General features: G+C 50.8%; 2 protein-coding genes across 6 annotated transcripts in view; both read left to right on the top strand.

Moving 5' to 3' along the window:
* The window catches only part of LOC144673997 (uncharacterized), a 131907-nt gene that overhangs the window by 79899 nt on the left and 33983 nt on the right, over positions 1 to 18025 (top strand). The gene's annotated exons all lie outside the window — the stretch shown is intronic.
* Positions 1 to 18025, top strand: part of gatad2b (GATA zinc finger domain containing 2B) — a 111511-nt gene that overhangs the window by 79442 nt on the left and 14044 nt on the right. For 4 of the 5 annotated variants that reach the window (XM_078535572.1, XM_078535569.1, XM_078535571.1 and 1 more), the window contains 4 exons: positions 2160 to 2495; positions 5515 to 5644; positions 9249 to 9380; positions 11890 to 12021. In XM_078535572.1, the coding sequence (XP_078391698.1) occupies positions 2167 to 2495; positions 5515 to 5644; positions 9249 to 9380; positions 11890 to 12021 (723 nt within the window). In that variant the 5' untranslated portion in view covers positions 2160 to 2166. The remainder of the gene's footprint in view (positions 1 to 2159; positions 2496 to 5514; positions 5645 to 9248; positions 9381 to 11889; positions 12022 to 18025) is intronic. The other variant, XM_078535570.1, reaches the window with a different exon arrangement.

An 18025-nucleotide genomic window follows, 5' to 3' on the forward strand; every position in this document is an offset into this window, starting at 1 on the left:
ACTGTGTGTGCATGACCGTCTAACCTCCCTGCTCTAACTTGTAGGCATTCTAAACTGCAAAGTGTGGATTGTGTTTGGCTCAGCGTTGTGCCAGAGTCCGTTTTCGGTGGCTTTGAGGCCGGTGACAGAAATGGGAAGCCTCAAAGGCACCTCAGCCCTACTGGGGTGAACGTCCGAAGGTTCTGTACCTCACAGTTTTCAGTCAGGCATTTGTAACCGGGGACTAACACCAGGCTCACCTTTTAAACGCTGCAGAAAGCACGAGGAAGGGGAGACTGAATGAGGGGTGGAGGCGTCAGAGGCTTGGAGATTCTGGGAAGAGGGCTTTAGATTCCAACGGTGCCGGGAGCCCCTCATTCCACACACCAGAGTTTGTCCTGAAGTCAACATTTATCCGTCAACCACCATCACTGAAACAGATTCTTATCATTTGTCTCATTGGGATCTTGCTTTGTACAAAGCGGTTTCTGTGGTTACCTCTGGTACAAACTGAGACTGCACTTCAAAATTAAAAATCAAATGATATATTTCCAAGTCAGGATGGTGAGTGACTTGGAGGGGAACTTCCAGGTGGTGGTGTTCCCCATGTGTCTGCTGCCCTTGTCCTTCTAGATGGTAGTGGTCGTGGGTTTGGAAGGTGCTGTCGAAGGAGCCTTGGTGAATTCCTGCAGTGCATCTTGTAGATGGTACACACACTGCTGCTTCTGTGCGTCGGTGGTGGAGGGAGTGAATGTTTGTGGATGTGGTGCCAATCAAGCGGGGCTGCTTTGTCCTGGATGGTGTTGAGCTTCTTGAGTGTTGTGGGAGCTGCACTCATCCAGGCAAGTGGGGAGTATTCCATCACACTCCTGACTTGTGCCTTGTAGATGGTGGACAGGCTTTGGGGAGTCAGGAGCTCAGTTACTGGCTCCCAGCCTCTGATCTGCTCTTGTAGCCACAGTAGCCCTGAGCTTAGTCCCCCTGTCTGAACTTGCACAGCGTCCCTCTTACCCATCACCCTGTGCTTGCTAATGTACACGGGCTATCAAGTTAAGCATTGACTTGGTTTTAAAATTCTCATCCTCCTTTTCCAGTCGCTCCTTGGCTTTGCCCATCCCTGTGTCCGTAACCTCTTCCAGCCCCTGCAACCCTCTCTAACTCTGTAACCTCCTCCAGCCCCTACACCCCTACCCATCTCTGTAACCTCCTCCAGCCCCTACACCCCTCCCTTTCTGTAACTTCCTCCAGCCCCTGTATCCCTCCCTATCTCTGTAACCTCCTCCAGCCCCAACAACCCTCCCTATCTCTGTAACCTCCTCCAGCCCCAACAACCCTCCCCATCTCTGTAAACTCTTCCAGCCCCTATACCCCTCCCTATCTCTGTAACCTCCTCCAGCCCCAACAACCCTCCCCATCTCTGTAAACTCTTCCAGCCCCTATACCCCTCCCTATCTCTGTAACCTCCTCCAGCCCCAACAACCCTCCCCATCTCTGTAACCTCCTCCGGCCCCTACGCCCCATGCCTATCTCTGTAACCTCCTCCAGCCCCTACACCCCTCCCTATCTCTGTAACCTCCTCCAGCCCCTACCCACCTCTCTATCTCTGTAACCTCCTCCAGCCCCTTCACCCCTCCCTATCTCTGTAACCTCCTCCAGCCCCAACAACCCTCCCCATCTCTGTAACCTCCTCTAGCCCCTTCACCCCTCCCTATCTCTGTAACCTCCTCCAGCCCTTTCACCCCTCCCTCTCTCTGTATCCTCCTCCAGTCCCTACACCCCTCCCTATCTCTGTAACCTCCAACCCCTACATACCTCCCTATCTCTGTAACCTCCTCCAGCCCCTACCACCTTCCGAGATCTCTGCGGTCCCCCAATTCCAGCCTCTTGAGCATCTCCCGATTCCCATCGCTCCACCATTGGCGGCCGTGCCTTCAGCTGCCTGGGGGGCCCTGAGCTCTGGAATTCCCTCCCTAAACCTCTCTGCCTCCGCCTCTCTCTCTCTCTCTCTCTCTCTCTCTCTCTCTCTCTCTCTCTCCCCTCCTTTGTTGCGGTTTGAGCTCAGATTTTGCTTTATAATGCTGCTGTGAAGCTGTTTGGGATGTCAAAGGTGCTAAACAAATGCAATTTTCCTTCTGGGGCCGGGAAACAACTAACCTCTGTGCCCTTGTTTCTGTCCCCAGCAGCAGGATGGACAGAATGACGGACGATGCCCTGAGGCTCCATCTGCTGAAGCGAGGACTGGACCGGACTGAGGAGCGCGATGACATGGTGGCCAAGAGGCTGAAGATGGAAGGGCACGAGGCCATGGAGCGGCTGAAGATGCTGGCCTTGCTGAAGAGGAAGGACCTGGCCGGCCCCGAGATGCCCCAGGACCTGGTGGTCAAGTCCGAGCACCAGAAGGCGGGCGAGGAGAAGATGAATGGCAGCCTGAAGCCTCGGCCGGAAATCCGCAATGTGGTCAAAGCGGGCAAGGAGAACATGGGGGACGAACCCGTGGACATGAGTGCACACAAGAGGTGAAAGCAGGGCTGCAGAGGGACATTGTGTGTGTGTGTGTTGTGTGTGTGTGCATGTGTGTGTGCGTGTGTGCGTGTGTGTGTGTGTGTGTGTGTGTGTGTGTGTGTGTTGTGTGTGTGTGCATGTGTGTGTATCCGCTTCCCTATCTCTCCGTGTCCATTCTCTATCACTCCTTAACCCCACTTTCCTTCAGTGACCCCCTAATGAATAGTTAAATCAACTCTGTCCCCATTCCTTCCCTCTCCTTCACCATTCTCACTCACCACTCCTTCCCACTCTCTCTCTCTCCCTCCTTCCCACTCTCTCTCTCTCTCCCTCCTTCCCACACTCTCTCTCTCTCTCTCCTTCCCTCTCTCTCTCCTTCCCAGTCTCTCTCTCTCCTTCCCCCTCTCTCTCCTTCCCATTCTCTCTCTCTCTCCTTCCCTCTCTCTCTCTCCTTCCCACTCTCTCTCTCTCCTTCCCACTCTCTCTCTCTCTCTCCTTCCTCTCTCTCTCCTTCCTCTCTCTCTCCTTCCCACTCTCTCTCCTTCCCACTCTCTCTCTCTCCTTCCCTCTCTCTCTCACTCTCTCTCCCCTTCCCTCCCTCTCTCTCTCTCCTTCCCACTCTCTCTCTCTCTCTCTCCCCTTCCCTCCCTCTCTCCTTCCCACTCTCTGTCTCTCTCTCCTTCCCTCTCTCTCTCTCTCCTTCCCACTCTCCCCTTCCCTCCCTCTCTCTCTCTCTCTCCTTCCCACTCTCTCTCTCTCTTTCCCCTTCCAACTCTCCCTCTCTCTCTCCCCCCTCTCCTTCCCTACTCTCCTCTTCTCTGTCTCTCTGTCCCCCCGCCGCCCTCTGCCACTCAGCTACGCCCCCCACCCATGCTGAGCCCCCCACCCATGCTGAGCCCCCCATTCCTGCTGCCTGCCCGCGCCCTGCCCCCCTCCCTGCCCACGTTCTGCCCCCCTCCCTGCCCACACTCTGCCCCCCTCCCTGCCCACGCTCTGCCCCCCCCCCCGGCCCCCTTTCCCCTTGTTGCACTAACGTTGGTGTTCCAGAGGATGTAGTAATACAGCAAGTACTGTCCCAAGAGCGGTAACGGACGTGCTGTCCTATAATTCAGATAATATGTGGTGTCCACCAGTTCCGAAGGTTTATAAATAACATGGAAGCCATGTGGCCATGTGTTGATGGAGGGAATGAAATGGGTCAGAAGTTGTACGATGATTGAAGTATTATCATTGGAGGTCAGAGTGCTATAGAAATATGGATGTGGACTAGTTAACGGCCCGTGGGGCCCAGATATTATTTTGTTATTCGACAAGGTGCAAAAGATGAGAGAAACTCTCTCTTTGAGGGCCTATGTGGTTATGCTCCCTCGCCAGTGTTGGGCCAGCTCTTCGACTGCAGGGGGCATCGCAGTCTCTCCTGGCCTGTGGCCTCCATCCAGCCGCACCTCCCCCCCCACTCCAGAGTGGTCACGAACATGAATTCTGGCTCACCTATCCCGCGCCTCCCTCTTCTCCCCCTCATTAGCCGAGATGCCCCTGACTTTACCCCACCCGCAGGCGACCAGTTCAGTATCGACGAAAGTAGTTAGACTTGTATTCCAGTAGTGCCGGTCACAGCTTCAGGACTGTCCCGTGAAACCAGTGAAGTATTTTTGAAGTGTTGTTACTGCTGTAATGCAGGAATTGCGGCAAGTCAATTTGTGCACAGCTCGACCCTATAAACACTAACGTGATAGTGAGCAGATTTGTTTCTTTCTAGTGAAGTTGGTTGACGAGTGAGCCCCCACCCTCCCAGCTCTTCTCCCATTAGCAGCCGCTGGATTTCCTGCCAAAGAGGTTTCATCTTGAAAGATGGCAGCGACACCCCAGCAGTGCAGCTCTTCCCCCACTACTGGCGCTGGGAGGATCGGCCTGTATTATGGAGCTCGGGTCGCTGGACTAGGGTCTCGAGCTCACGACCTCCTGACTCCGAGGTGAGAGAGAGAGAGAGAGAGAGAGCGACCCACAGAGCCACAGGCGAAATGGCCGCTGTTTGTGGTCAGCCGCCTGGTGTAAGATGACCTGAAGAGCTCCTGGTATAACGTTAGAATGAAGACCCGTTGGACAACAAAGGGGGGGGTGTCATTGTATCAAGTGTTTATGCATCAAGTGTTTCATGTTGTTGTATAAGAGGAGAAACAAGATGTGCAGAAACCTGATAACTTAGGTAGAAATCGGCAGCCTTGTGAGTCTCACTTTGCTGCCCGATGCTCCAACTGGCTCCTAACTTCTTTCAGATAAGATGTTAAACCGAGGCCCTGTCTGCCCTCTCAGGTGGATGCATCAGATCCCTTGGCTGCTATCGGAAGAAGAGAGCGTCAGGGGGAGTTGCCCTGGGCGCACTGTTTATCCCTTCCGCAAATTGGCTGCTGTCTTTCCGTCTGGACAGTGACCACACTTCAAAAGTGGTTCCACTGGCTGTAAAGCTCTTTGCAATGTCCTGAGGTGGGGGAAAGGTGCTATCGACAGCCTCTTCCTTTCCTAAAATGCACTCGGTGCAGAGTTGGAGATGGCCACTCTGCCGCACGTCAGTGATACCCAATTCTTAACCTGCACAACTTGTTGACGGTGCGCTGTCACTGTTCTTAAATGGGTGAAGATGGCAGCCAAACGGTGCCTGGCAAGATCCCACGTAGAGCAAATGAGATCTCTGGTTAGCTGAATGGTTCTTTTGGTGTGGGTTTTGGCCTGTTATAATAAGGAAAGCTAGCTGGCGAAGGATAGAACTGGAGCCAATATTTACACACTTTTCTAAGCATTTATTTAGAGTTGCACATTACAGACCACCTCCTAACCCAACAACCACAGTTTCAGTCAGTTCCTGTTTATACAGGCTCAAGTGAATCCCCAGTTAATGTCCACCAACTGCATACAATTCATACGCAATTAGCAGTAAAGTGCCATTGCTTTTGGTGCATGCGTGCGAGTGCAGGCAAAGGGAGAGGGGTATCCCATATGTGGGGAGTGATGTGTGTGTTGTTCGGTCCCTTGTAGTGACATGGACAGAGAGCGGAGCACCCCCTCACCGGACATCATCGTGCTGTCAGACAACGAGGCCTCCAGCCCTCGAGCCAACGGCAGGTTCGAGGACCGGATCAAAGTGGCAAACTTGGAGATCTTCAAGGTAAGCGACTGACCTGGGCGCCGGCCTGGCCGTATCTTCGGGCTCCCCCTGCCTTTCACCGTGCGTGTTCTGTCCCGGGCACCGACCCACCACCACCACCCCCTCCTCCACTGGCAGACCCTGTGGACCTCACCCTGAGCCTGGACTGCGAGTGCCAGCCTGATTTGACACTGGGTCGCGCGACCGTACATCCCAAAGATCGGGAGCGGTGGGGGGGAACCTTGGTTAAATTCTATCCCCCCTCCCCCTCCTCCCTCCCTCCCTCTGTCGTGAGCCTAGGGGTGCCCAGGCCAGTGTGGACAGGCTATTCAGTCCACGATCAGGTGACCTGCCACTGGAGGTTGCATGTCGGTCTTCCCAGTTGAACTGGGCAGCACCCTGTACCCGCCACACCATTACCGAGAGTACCTCCCTGCTCCCTATATTCCTCGCTGTGCGAGATGTTAAGGGTCCTGGATTTTAACTGAACCAAACCAAGACAGGAGCCGATACAGAAAGCCCACCCTATTTCACCCCGGGAGTCAGAAGCCCCTTTCACTCCAGGCTTCAAGCACCAGACGCTCGCGTTAACCCCTTTTTGATCTTATCCCCGAGTTCAGGGGTCAGACTCCTGTTTTTAAATCCCCTGTCTGATTTTGATGCGGGGTTCAGGGGTCAGAAGCCCCCTTTAGCTCCTCCGTTGGCCTCAATGGGGCGTGTCACCAGCCCAGCCTGCAAAACAGTTCCATTCCATTGCAACTGGCTGGTTGGGGTTGAAATCAGGCCTTGCATAGTTCTTAGGTCCTGGAGGATTGGCGCTCACGGTCGGCACTCGTTGCCTACCTCTCACCTGGATGGCGTGAGCTATGAATTAATAATGATAAAAGATGACGATGAGTGAGCTACTCCCATCCCTCCTTTGCCCCAGCAGCTTTGACTGATAAGTGTCAAAAAAGTGTGTGTCTGTAAAACACCTTGTACTCCCTCCGAGTGACCTACACTTTCACAACCGAGGAATGATTTCTGATGTACAATGCATGCTGTTTTGTAAGCGCCGATTGTCAGATCTCTTGAGACGGTTAGAACTTTTCTTCCAGGAGTGGATCCATTCTCCCTGCTGCCAGGATTTCTCTCGGCTGTGTGTGTATGCACGCGTGCGTGTGTCGGTGCACGCCAGTGTAAGAGAGTGTGTGGGTGAGCGCGAGAGAGGGTGTGAGGGAGGGCGCCCTCATGAGAGGGCGTGAGGGCGGGCACGCGCGTGAGAGAGGGAGCAAGGGTGCATGAGCGTGCTCGCTCTCATACCCTCTCTTGCACTGACGTGCACCGACACACGTGCGAGGGCGTGCGAGCAAGCAGGCGGGAGAGTGTGTGTGTGGGTGCAAGAGAGAGAGAGAGGGGTGGTGTGGGTATGCACGTGCGCGTGTGTGTATGTTAAAGCCTGGCCTCCCCCTCAGTGGCAGAAGTTTCTGAAAGAGAAAGAAGGAAAAGCTTGTATTTCTGTAGCACCTTTCACAACAACCGGGTGTCCCAAAACATGTGGTCACTGTTGTAATGTAGGAAACTCAGCAGCCAATCTGCGCACAGCAAGCTCCCACAAACAGCAAGGTGATAAAGAACCAGTTCACCTGTTTTCAGTGATGTTGGTTGAATGATAAATATTGTGCCCCAGGACACCAGGGAGAACTCTCCCACCTCACCCCACCCCCCACCCACTCTTCTTCCAATAGCGGCTAGTGGGATCTTTTACATCCACCTGAGAGGGCAGACGAGGGCCTCGATTTAACTTCTCATCCAAAAGACTGTGCCTCCAACAGTGCAGCACACCCTCACTGGCGGCGGCAGCCAAGATTTAGTGCTGAAGTCCTGAAGTGGGTCTTGAACCTTCAATCTTGAGAGTGCTATGGACTGAGCCAAGGCTAACACACAAAGGCAGCCTCCCTCCGCTCCCGGCCCCTGTGACCAACTTGAATCTGCAGTGGGAAAGGCAAAGCACGGGCACTGACAGAATGTAGGAACATCGAGCCATCCTGCCTGTGCTGCCTCTTTAAAAGATCTGTCCAATTACTCCTACTTCCCCCAGCCCCCACCCCAGCTCCTTCCTCTATATCCCTGTAAATGTTTCCCCTTCAAGTATTTATCTGATTCCCCCCCTTTTGAAAGTTCCTATTGAATCTGCTTCCACCGCCCTTTCAGGCAGCACCTTCCAGATCACAACAACTCGCTGTGTGAAAAAAAAACAAATTCTCCTCATCTCCCCCTCTGGTTCCCTTCCCCGATTCTCTTCAACCTGTGTCCCCCTCTGGTTACCGACCCTCCTGCCAGTCGATCAGTACTGGCACACAGTATCCCTCGTTGTGTACACTGATGCACTTCTGTATAGCTCAGGGTAGTCGTGCTATCGGTTAGAAAATATTATAGGATCTGATAGCTGAACAAATCACCCACTCTAGTCATGGGCTCCAACGCCCAGGACTTTTTAGTGTTGTTTGGATCTCTATTTGTCATAAAAAGGCTTTCATTGATTGTAAAGTGCTTCAGGACATCTTGTATGGGCACGAGAGGGATTAAATAGATGCAGGCGCCTTTCTCCTTTTGTTCATTTGCAAATTGCAATCAATCCATTGCCCTGTGTGTAAAAGGCTCTGTGATTCAGAGCTCAGCATTGCCACAGTCGCGGTCCCCCCACCCCCTGTTGGAGGCGCCAGTGCAGCTCACAAGGTTGGGTCCCGACGAGGAAGGCTTCAGCCAAGCCTAGACCCAAAACGGAACGATAGCATCCTTCTGCCTCGCGAAGGTCTGGCCTGCCTGAAACCCACTCCCCACGACGCTCCCCAAGTTGCTGAGCGCCCCCATGGGTTGGGCCCCGGCGCCCCACTATCCCACTGTCCTGACTTGTGTCGTGTGACCCAGGCTGGGCCCAGGACCGCTTTGCCTGGGATCGTTCAGCTCAGGCGAATTTTTCTACAATCTGAAAAGTTTAGAGGGGAAACGTTCCCTGTTCATTCCCAACAGGAGTTAAACGGGAAGGCAAACTCTTGCTTGCGTTTGAATTTCTGGATTTGGATGCATTGCCGGGAGATGTGTAGGTGCTGCATAAAGCCGTTTTGTTTCCCTTTCTTTCTCACTCGATAATTTGTTACTTAGGCGGTTAAATGGGAACAAGGAACAGCAGGAGGCCATTCAGCCCCTCGAGCCTGTTCCACCATTCAACAGGATCATGGCTGATCTGTGACCCACCTCCACCTACCTGCCTCTGCCCCGTATCCCTTAACACCATTGGTTAATGCTCTGGGATGGTATAATTAATTAAATGCTAAGCCGTCAAATGCATTCATTTGCAGAACGTTCTTTAAAAATTCACGCTGGGGATTTGCGCGTCGCTGGCTGGGCCCAGCATTTATTGCACTTCCCTAATTGCCCCTTGAGAAGGTGGTGGGTGAGAAGTCAGGATGGTGAGCGGCTTGGAAGGGAACTTCCAGGTGGTGGTGTTCCCATGTGTCTGCTGCTGGTGGTGTTCCCATGTATCTGCTGCCCTTGTCCTTCTAGATGGTAGGGGTGGCGGGTTTGGAAGGGGCTATGGTGAGTCGGGGCTCTGAGACCTTTCATGCCTTTTCTCTCTCCGCAGGGCAAGGGCCCTGAGGAGCGGCAGATGATTATCAAGCAGCTTCGGGATGAGCTGCGGCTAGAGGAGGCCAGGTTGGTGCTGCTGAAGAAACTCCGCCAGAGCCAGATACAGAAAGAGAACGTGGTGCAGAAGGTGAGTCCGAGCTTGTTGGAGTGCAGCTAGGCGGTGTCAAGGCCCAGGTCAGTCGACATGACCGCCTCCTGTGCCAGTGCGCAAAATTGATGAGGCCAAGGTCCATCAGTAAAGGAGGCTTGCACTGCATCAGCAGTCACCCAGCCAGTTGTCAACTCATTCCTGAGGCTCCCGACCCCCTGGGAATGACTAATGTTACAGTAATCCCATAACCTGCTGACCGGCAGGCTGCAGAAAGATATCCTTGCGGGAAGATGAGGCACTGTTCCTCAAGCTTCCACTGAGCCTCGTTCTAGCAGGCCAAGAGCAGAGAGGTCAGAGCGGGAGCAAGGCGGAGAATTCAAGTGGTGGTTGGTGACCCAAATCTCGGGGCTCTGGCTTAACGGACTGAATGGAGACGTTCCTCAAAATGGTGACCCAGTCTGCGTTTGGTCTCCCTGATGCACATGGTGAGCGGCGAATATGGGACACTAAAATTGAAACAAGTGCACGGCGGAAGGGTTTGGGACCTTGGACGGCGAGAAGGGACCGGGTAAAAAAAAAACAGGTGCTGCGTCTTCCTGAACTTCCAGGGAAAGGGCAGCGGCTGTCGGAGGGTGATTGAGGAGCGGAGCACAATATCGTGGAGGAAACCGTCTCTTTGGAATTCTGAAAGGGGAATGGCGGGGACGTGTTTGATGGTGGTGGTGTCATCACACTGGAATCGGCCGAAATGGCAGCTCTGGTGAAGGGTCCCCCATCAACCGGAAACATTAACTCTGGTTTTTCTCCGCGGGTGCTGCCTAACTTGCGGAGTATTCCCAGCACTTCCCAGTTTTTTGTTTCGGATTTCCAGCATCTGCAGCGTTTTGCTTTCCCAGAAAGATATTTCGCCATCTTGAACCTTATTGGAGGATTGTGAATTTTGCACTGTGGTCTTGTAGAATGAATTTCCATTGTTTATGGGTGGCCCCCCAGTCTAGACCAGCATTTGTTGCCCACCCCTAATTGCCTTGGAGAAGGTGGGCAGTGAGCTGCCTTCTTGAACCGCTGCAGCCCGTACGATGCAGGTACACCCCCAGCGCTGTTAGGGAGGGAGTTCCGCGATACAGTCCGAGTGACGGTGAAGGAACAGCGATATATTTCCAGGTCAGGGTGGTGAGTGACTTGATGGCGAGCTTGTATCTGGCGGCGTTCCCATGTCCCTCCAGGCGATAGAGAGGTCGCAGGTTCGGAAGGTGCTGTTGAATGAGCCTTGGCGAGTTGCTGCAATTCATCCTTGAACGTGTGGGTATATTACGGCATCTTCTACACATGTAACAGGAGGTGCCTGTGAGTCTAGTCTTTGTGTTTTGGGAGGGCAACTTAGCCAAACCCAATTACTCTGCACCCACAGCTCATGGAACTGGATAACAATCAGAGCTGGCAACTAGAGCGGAGATATAATTCCCCCGTCCCCTTGCCTACTGCTTGAGGCCAGTTGTCATAATTTGACTGTCAAGCTCTTATTCTAAGGTCCCACTGAGATCGGATAGCTTGGCGTCAACTGGAAGTGAAACCTGGAATGTTATGGAATTTTATAGCTCAGTATCCATTGTATGTTCAGAATATTTTTAATGAAGATTTATTTAAGCGTGAAGGGATCACTCAGCAGGATCTGGGGGAGGTGTTGGGGGTGCTAACGGAAGTCCTGAGGACCCTTTTAATGTTGAGGCTGGACCTTTACATAAAACACTGGTTCGGCCTCAGCTGGAGTATTGTGTCCAGTTCTGGGTGCCGCACTTTAGGAAGGATGGGAAGGCATTGGAGAGAGTGCAGAGAAGATTCACGAGAGTGGTTCCAAGGATGAGGAACTTCAGCAACATAGATTGGAGAAGTCGGGACTGTTTGGAGAAGGTTCAGAGGAGATTTGATAGAGGTGTTCAAAATCATGAGGGATCTGGACAGAGCGGATAGGGAGAAGCTGTTCCCATTGGCGGAAAGATCGAGAACGAGAGGCTCACGGTTTTAAGGATGATTGGCAGAAGAAGCAGTGGCGACATGAGGAAAACCTTGTTGGCAGTGAGTGGTTAGGATCTGGGATGCGCTGCCTGAGAGTGTAGTGGAGGCAGGTTCAGTCGTGGCTTTCGAAAGGGTATTGGATCACTATCTGAAGAGAAAACAATTTGGATGTTAGGGGAGCAGAGCTAGCTGGGTTGCTGTTGCAGAGAGCCAGCACAGACTCGATGGGCCGAATGGCCTCCCCCTTTGTTGTAACCATTCCTTCAAAGCTGGCCGGAGAGCACTCGGAGGTTATTGCAGAGTTCAGGATTGATGATTGAGAGTTCTGTCACCAACGATGTAGTTCGGAAAGGGGGCGTGGAACCAGAGTGAGAATAACAAAGGATATTGAGCTGGACAGGTTGCAGAGGTTGAGAGAAGTGAAGGGGTTTGAAGACGAGGAGAAGAATGCTTCCATTACCTGAAACACGTGACCTCCACCTGTTACTCGTGTGGTAATTGTGCGCTTTCTGTGTTTTTGATTTGCAAGGTTCCTGTTGTGCAGAACGCACCATCAGTCGTCCAGCCCTCGCTGGCTCAAGGCAGTCAGCAGGTGCTGTCCAAACCACCATCCCGGCCCATCTCTCAGGTATTGGACCCTCAGAACCTGCGAGGAGCTCAGGTCAGTGCGAGTCAGAGTGCTGCAGCATCATCCGTACCCCCCATCGCAAGGTGGTGTGTGCAAGTGGGATCGTAGCCCTCATCAACAGGGTTTAGGGTTTGCCATTGGTTGTGCAGTTCTCCGCGTGAGGATGGGGTTTGGGGGGGTCGTGGGTTACAGGGTGCTGAAGAATTGCACTGTGTTTCCTCCTGGTAACTCCAACCTCATGTTCTGAGTGGGTTTCACCACGGCGCTCCCTCTCCTGAATGTTCTCCACTTGCATAGAATGATGCAGCACAGAAACAGGCCATTCGACCTATCTACTCTGTGCTGGTATTTATACGAACATGGGAGCAGGAGTAGGCCATTCGGCCCATCGAGCCTGCTGCTCCATTCAAACAGATTACGGCTGATCATCTACCTCTATGCCACTGCCCCGTGATGCCATTAGTCTCCAGAATCTGTCGATTTCTGTTTTGAGCATGCTTAATGATTGAGCTTCCTCAGCCCTCTGAGGTAGAGATTTCTAAAGATTCACCACCCTCTGAGTGAAGAAATTCCTCCTCATCTCAGTCTTAAATGGCTGCCCCTTATTCTGAGACTGTGCCCCCTGGTTCTAGACCCCCCAGCCAGGGGGAAACATCAACATCTACCCTGTCACGTCCTGTAAGAATTTTTTAAGTTTCAATGAGATCACCTCTCATTCTTCTAAACCCTAGAGAATACAGGCCCAGTCTCCTCACTCTCTCCTCATAAGTCAATCCCGCCATCCTGGGGATTAATCTGGTAAACCTCCATTGCACTCCCTCTATGGCAAGTACATCCTTAGATAAGGAGACTAAAACTGCCCACACTACTCCAGGTACAGCCTCACCAAGGCTCTATACCATTGCAGCAAGATATCTTTACTCCTCTACTCAAATCCCCTTGTGATGAAGCCAACATCTCATTTGCCTTCCTAATTGTTTGCTGCCCCTGTGTGCTCACTTTTAGTGACTCATGAACAAGGACACTCAGGTCCCCTTGGACGCCAACACTTCCCAACCTCTCACCATTTAAGAAATACTCTGCCTTTCTGTTTTTTCTATCAAAGTGGATAACTTCACATTTATTCACATTATAATCTACTTGCCCATTCACTTAGCCTGTCCAAATCCCCTTGAAGCCTCTTTGCATCCTCCTCACAACTCACATTCCCACCTAGTTTTGTGTCATCAGCAAATTTTGAAATATTATATTTGGTCCCCCACATCCAAGTCATTGATATAGATCGTGAACATCTCTGGCCCCAGCACTGATCCTTGCGGTACCCCACTAATAACAGCCCGCCATCCTGAGAATGACCCGTTTATTCCTACTCTCTGTTTTCTGTCTGTTAACCAATCCTCCAATCCATGCCCCGATATTACCCCCAATCCCACACACTCTAATTTTGTCTCCTAACCTCCCGTGTGTGGGACCTTATCGAAAGACTTCTGGAAATCCAAATGCAGCACATCCACTGGTCCTCCTTTATCACTGCTCCAAGTAACATCCTCACAAAACCCCAACAGGTTTGTCAAACGTGACTTCCCTTTTGTAAGTCCATGTTGACTCTGCCCAATCATATCAAATATATTATTTTCTAAGTGAACAGTTATCACATCCTTTGTTACAGATTCTAACATTTTCCCTACTACTGATGTCAAGCTAACAGGTCTGTAGTTGCCAGTTTTCTCTCTTCCTCCTTTCTGAAATAGTGGGGTTACATTTGCTACTTTCCAGTCTGCCTGAACCTTTCCAGAATCTATAGAATTTTGGAAGATGACCACCAACCCATCCACCATCTCTGTAGCCACTTCCTTCAACACTCTGGGATGAAGCTCATCTGGCCCAGGGGATTTATCTACCTTCAACCAGTTAATTTTTCGGGTACTACCTCTTTATTAATACTAATTTTTTTTCAGTTCCTCATTTTCACAAGTCCCTTGGCTGCCTAGTATTTCTGGAAGATTTTCTGTATCTCCCTCTCTGTGAAGACAGACACAAAGTAATTGCTTAGTTTCTCCACTATTGCCCCCTTTCTCCATTATAAAGTTGTCCTGGCTAATCTTTTCCTTTTCACACACCTAAACAAGCTTTTGCAGTCTGCCTTTGTTTCTCGCTAGCTTACATCCATATTCTGTTTCCCTTTTCTTTATCACTTCCTTGGTCCTCCTTTGCTGGATTCTAACTTGCTCCCAATCCTCAGGTTTACTACTTTTGCTGGCAAGCTTGTAAACCACTGCCTTTGATCTAATGCAATCTTTAACTTCCTTTGTTAGCTACAGTTGATTCACCTTTCCTGTTTTGTGTCTTAGAGGGATGTATATTTGTTGTAGACCATGTAATACTTCTATAAATCGCCTGTCTACTGTCAAATCTTTTAATGTTTTTTTGCTTTCCACCATAACTACCTTGCCCCTCATCCCTTCACAATTTTCTTTGTTCAGATTTAAGACCCCGGTTTAAGAATGAACTCGATCACTTTCAAACTTAATGTAAAATTATCATGTTATGGTCGCTATTTCCTAAAGGCTCCTTTATGGCAAGGTTATTAATTGGCCCTTTCTCATGACATAATAAATCTAAAATAACCCTATCCCTAGTCGGTTCTTCAACTTGCTGCTCCAGAAACCCACCTCATACACGTTCCAGACATTCACCTTCCACAGCATTGGTGCTAATTAGGTTTACCCAGTCCATGTAAGTTGAAGTCACTCATTATTACTGTATTACCCATGTTACATGCATCTCTAATTTACTGATTTATACCGAACATTACCACTACAGTTTGTTGGCTTATAAACAACTCCCACCAATGTTTTTTTGCCCCTTGCTGTTTCTTAACTCCACCCAAACTGATTCTACATCTTGATCCTTCGATCCAAGTTCCCCTCTCACTAATGTACCAATCTCGTCCCTTATTAACAGTGCTACCCCACCTCCCTTTTCTTTTCGCCTCTCCTTCCTAAATGACGAATATCCTTGAATATTCAGTCCCCCGTCTTGGTCACCCTCTAACCACACCTTGTCATGGCAATTAAATCATACCCATTCACCTCTATTTGTGCCCTCAAATACCTTGTTGAGAATTCTGTGTACATTCAGATAGAGTGCCCTTAACTTTATCTTTTTAACATTATTCTGCATTCTGACCCCCGTTTAATGCTTGCCTTTGCTTCGTTTGCCTTCTAATTTTGCTTGCTATTTCCTACTCCCGGCTACCAGATTTGCTTTCCTTCAATCTGAGCTCCCTCTCAGGTCCCCATCCTTCTGCTAATCGAGTTTAAAACCTCCCCAGTAGCATTAGCAAGTCTCCCTGTGAGGACGTTAGTCCCAGTCCTGCTAAGGTGGGACCCATCCACCTGCCCCAGAACCTGTCCCAGTCCCATTGCCTCAGAAACCTGATGCCCTCACTCCTACATCTATTCTCCAGCCATGTGTTCAAGCCTCCTATTCCTAAACTCACTAACTCGAGGCACTGGGAGTAATCCTGAGGTCACTGCTTGTGAGGTCCTGCTTTTTAATTTCTTTTCCTAACTCCCTGAGGACCTAACTCCTCAAGACCTCATCCCTCTTCCTAACTGTGTTATTGGTACCAATGTGGACCAGAACCTCTGGCTGTCCACCCTCCCCCAGAAGAATGTCCTGCAGCCACTCTGTGACACCCTTAACCCTAGCTCTATCTGAACATACACAGCATTCTCAACAAGGTATTTGAAGGCACAAATAGAGGTGAATGGGTATGATTTAATTGCCATGACAAGGTGTGGTTACAGGACGACCAAGACGGGGAACTGAATATTCAAGGATATTCGTCATTTAGGAAGGATAGGCAAAAAGAAAAAGGAGGCGGGGTAGCATTGTTAATAAGGGACGAGTCCGGTACATTAGTGAGAGAGGAACTTGGATCGAAGGATCAAGATGTAGAATCAATTTGGGTGAAGTTAAGAAACATCCTGGAATCTCCTGTTATGGCCGTGGAAACGCCTGTCTGTTCCCCTAACTAATGAATCCCCTATCACGATTGCTGTGCTACACTTCTTTCTGCCCTCCTGTGCCGCTGAGCCACCCACCTGGCTCCTGCTGCACTCCTGAGGAACCACTACCCTCACCAGTATCCAAAATCGAAAACTGATTAGCGAGTGAGATCGACTCAGGGAGACTCCTGCGCTACCTGCCTGGTTCTCTTAGACTGCCTGGCAGTCACCCATTCCCTCTCGGCCTGCATGCTCTTAACCTGCGATGTGACCACCCCCCTCAGTGTGCTATCCGCGTAGTCCTCTGCCTCGCAGATGCACCACAGTGACTCCGGCCGGCACTCGAGTTCCGAAACTCAGAGCTCAGGCTTCTGCAGCCGGTGACACTCCCTGTTTGACTAGGACGCGTGGTGTGTCCATGACTTCCCACATGCCAAAGGATGTACATTCCAATTGGCCAAGCTGCCCTGCCATACCTTAAATTTAACGATCTAATTATAAATAGAATAATTTACCAGTTATTCACCAACCATTCACCAATTCTTCCCTCGTACTGGAGTAGGAACCAAATAATGGAGGCTGAGAAAGGTAGAAAAAGAAAGGAGCACCTCCTCCCCCTCTTCACCGAACTCCCTCCCTCACCAAACTCTCAGCTTCTCACTCTGTCAAGCTGTGCTCAGCCCAATGCAGGCTGGAGGAACATCACCTCATCATCCAGCCTTTTGCAGCCCTCTGGCCTCAGCATGAACTCTGCCCCCCCCATTTGAATTCCCCCCCCAAGTGCCAGTCTGTACCTTGTCCTCGTGTTTTCGCTTTCAGACAGTACTGACCTTAAAAGCCCATCGCCCTCCTGCCTCTCTCCAGTTCCGAAGCAGAGTCGTATCGGGCTCGAAACGTTAGCTCTGTTTCTCTCTCCACAGATGCTGTCAGACCCCCTGTGTTTTTCCAGCATTTTCTGGTTTCTTTTCAGTGCAAGTTGCACTGTGACCCCTGTATTTATACAACCTTAGATTCAGAGAAGAGTCAGCTCTGCTGCAGCGACAGAAACCATGTTAAACTAGTTAACCTAATTAACTAGATACCTAATTAATCACAGCTGCTCTCCAATGGCGAGCTTGTTTATCCTTGCTTCAGACCGGAAGAAACTTAGATTAACTTAAACAATAAATTTTGGTTAAATGCTAAATGCAGACACGAGTAAATTTTAGCAGGAGATTAACCCTTAAGATTCCCTCACTAACCAAGCTCCCAGCTTCTCACTTTGTACAAGCCTCTTTCCCATCGCCCCTACTTCATCTCAACATATCCTTCTATTCCTTTCCCCCCCTCATGTGTTTATCCTGCTTCCCTCTACTGGAGAACAGTCCCCCCCTCCTGTACTCACCTCAACACCCTACCCCAAAAAGGACCGTTCCTCATGCGTCAAGTGTAGGTGGTGGGAACTAACAGGCTATTGACCCACAGGAGGCATCACAGCCAAGACTGCTCTGATAGTTCCCGGCAGGACATCTGTCAGGGGCAGGAATCCTGGCGGGATCTCTTGTCTGTTTCTTTTCCCCTGAACTCCCAGGGGGGGGGCGCTGAGGCCAATGCGCAACAAGGGAAGCAATTCGGCCCATTCTGGCCTGTCCATTGAGTGCCCTCATTGCACAGGCTTTAATGCCCTCTTTCTCTGGGAGACCGTTCTGTAAAGAAGAGCTTGCCTTGTCTCCCCTCACTGAACTGAAGTTGAACTGAAGATAATATTCTAGCTCGCCCTCTTCCATGCCAATTAACCATCTTGTACCCTCTAGAAGATCGCCTCTCTGATGCATCCTTACGAGGCTGCATGTCCCATCACATTGTAATTCAGACCTCTGACACTGGAGAATCAGTGGCACCCAACTGCTTTGAGACCAGCTAATTGGAATCATCATATCACGTAGACGGAGGTCATTCAGCCCATCGTGCCTCTGCTGGCTCTTTGAAAGAGCTATTCAGCTAGTTTCACTTTCGGTGAATACATTTAAGGCTGGGATAGACAG

Source organism: Cetorhinus maximus, unplaced genomic scaffold (genome assembly GCF_964194155.1).
Source record: "Cetorhinus maximus unplaced genomic scaffold, sCetMax3.hap1.1 HAP1_SCAFFOLD_531, whole genome shotgun sequence".
In the NCBI taxonomy this organism is placed as follows: Eukaryota; Metazoa; Chordata; class Chondrichthyes; order Lamniformes; family Cetorhinidae; genus Cetorhinus; species Cetorhinus maximus.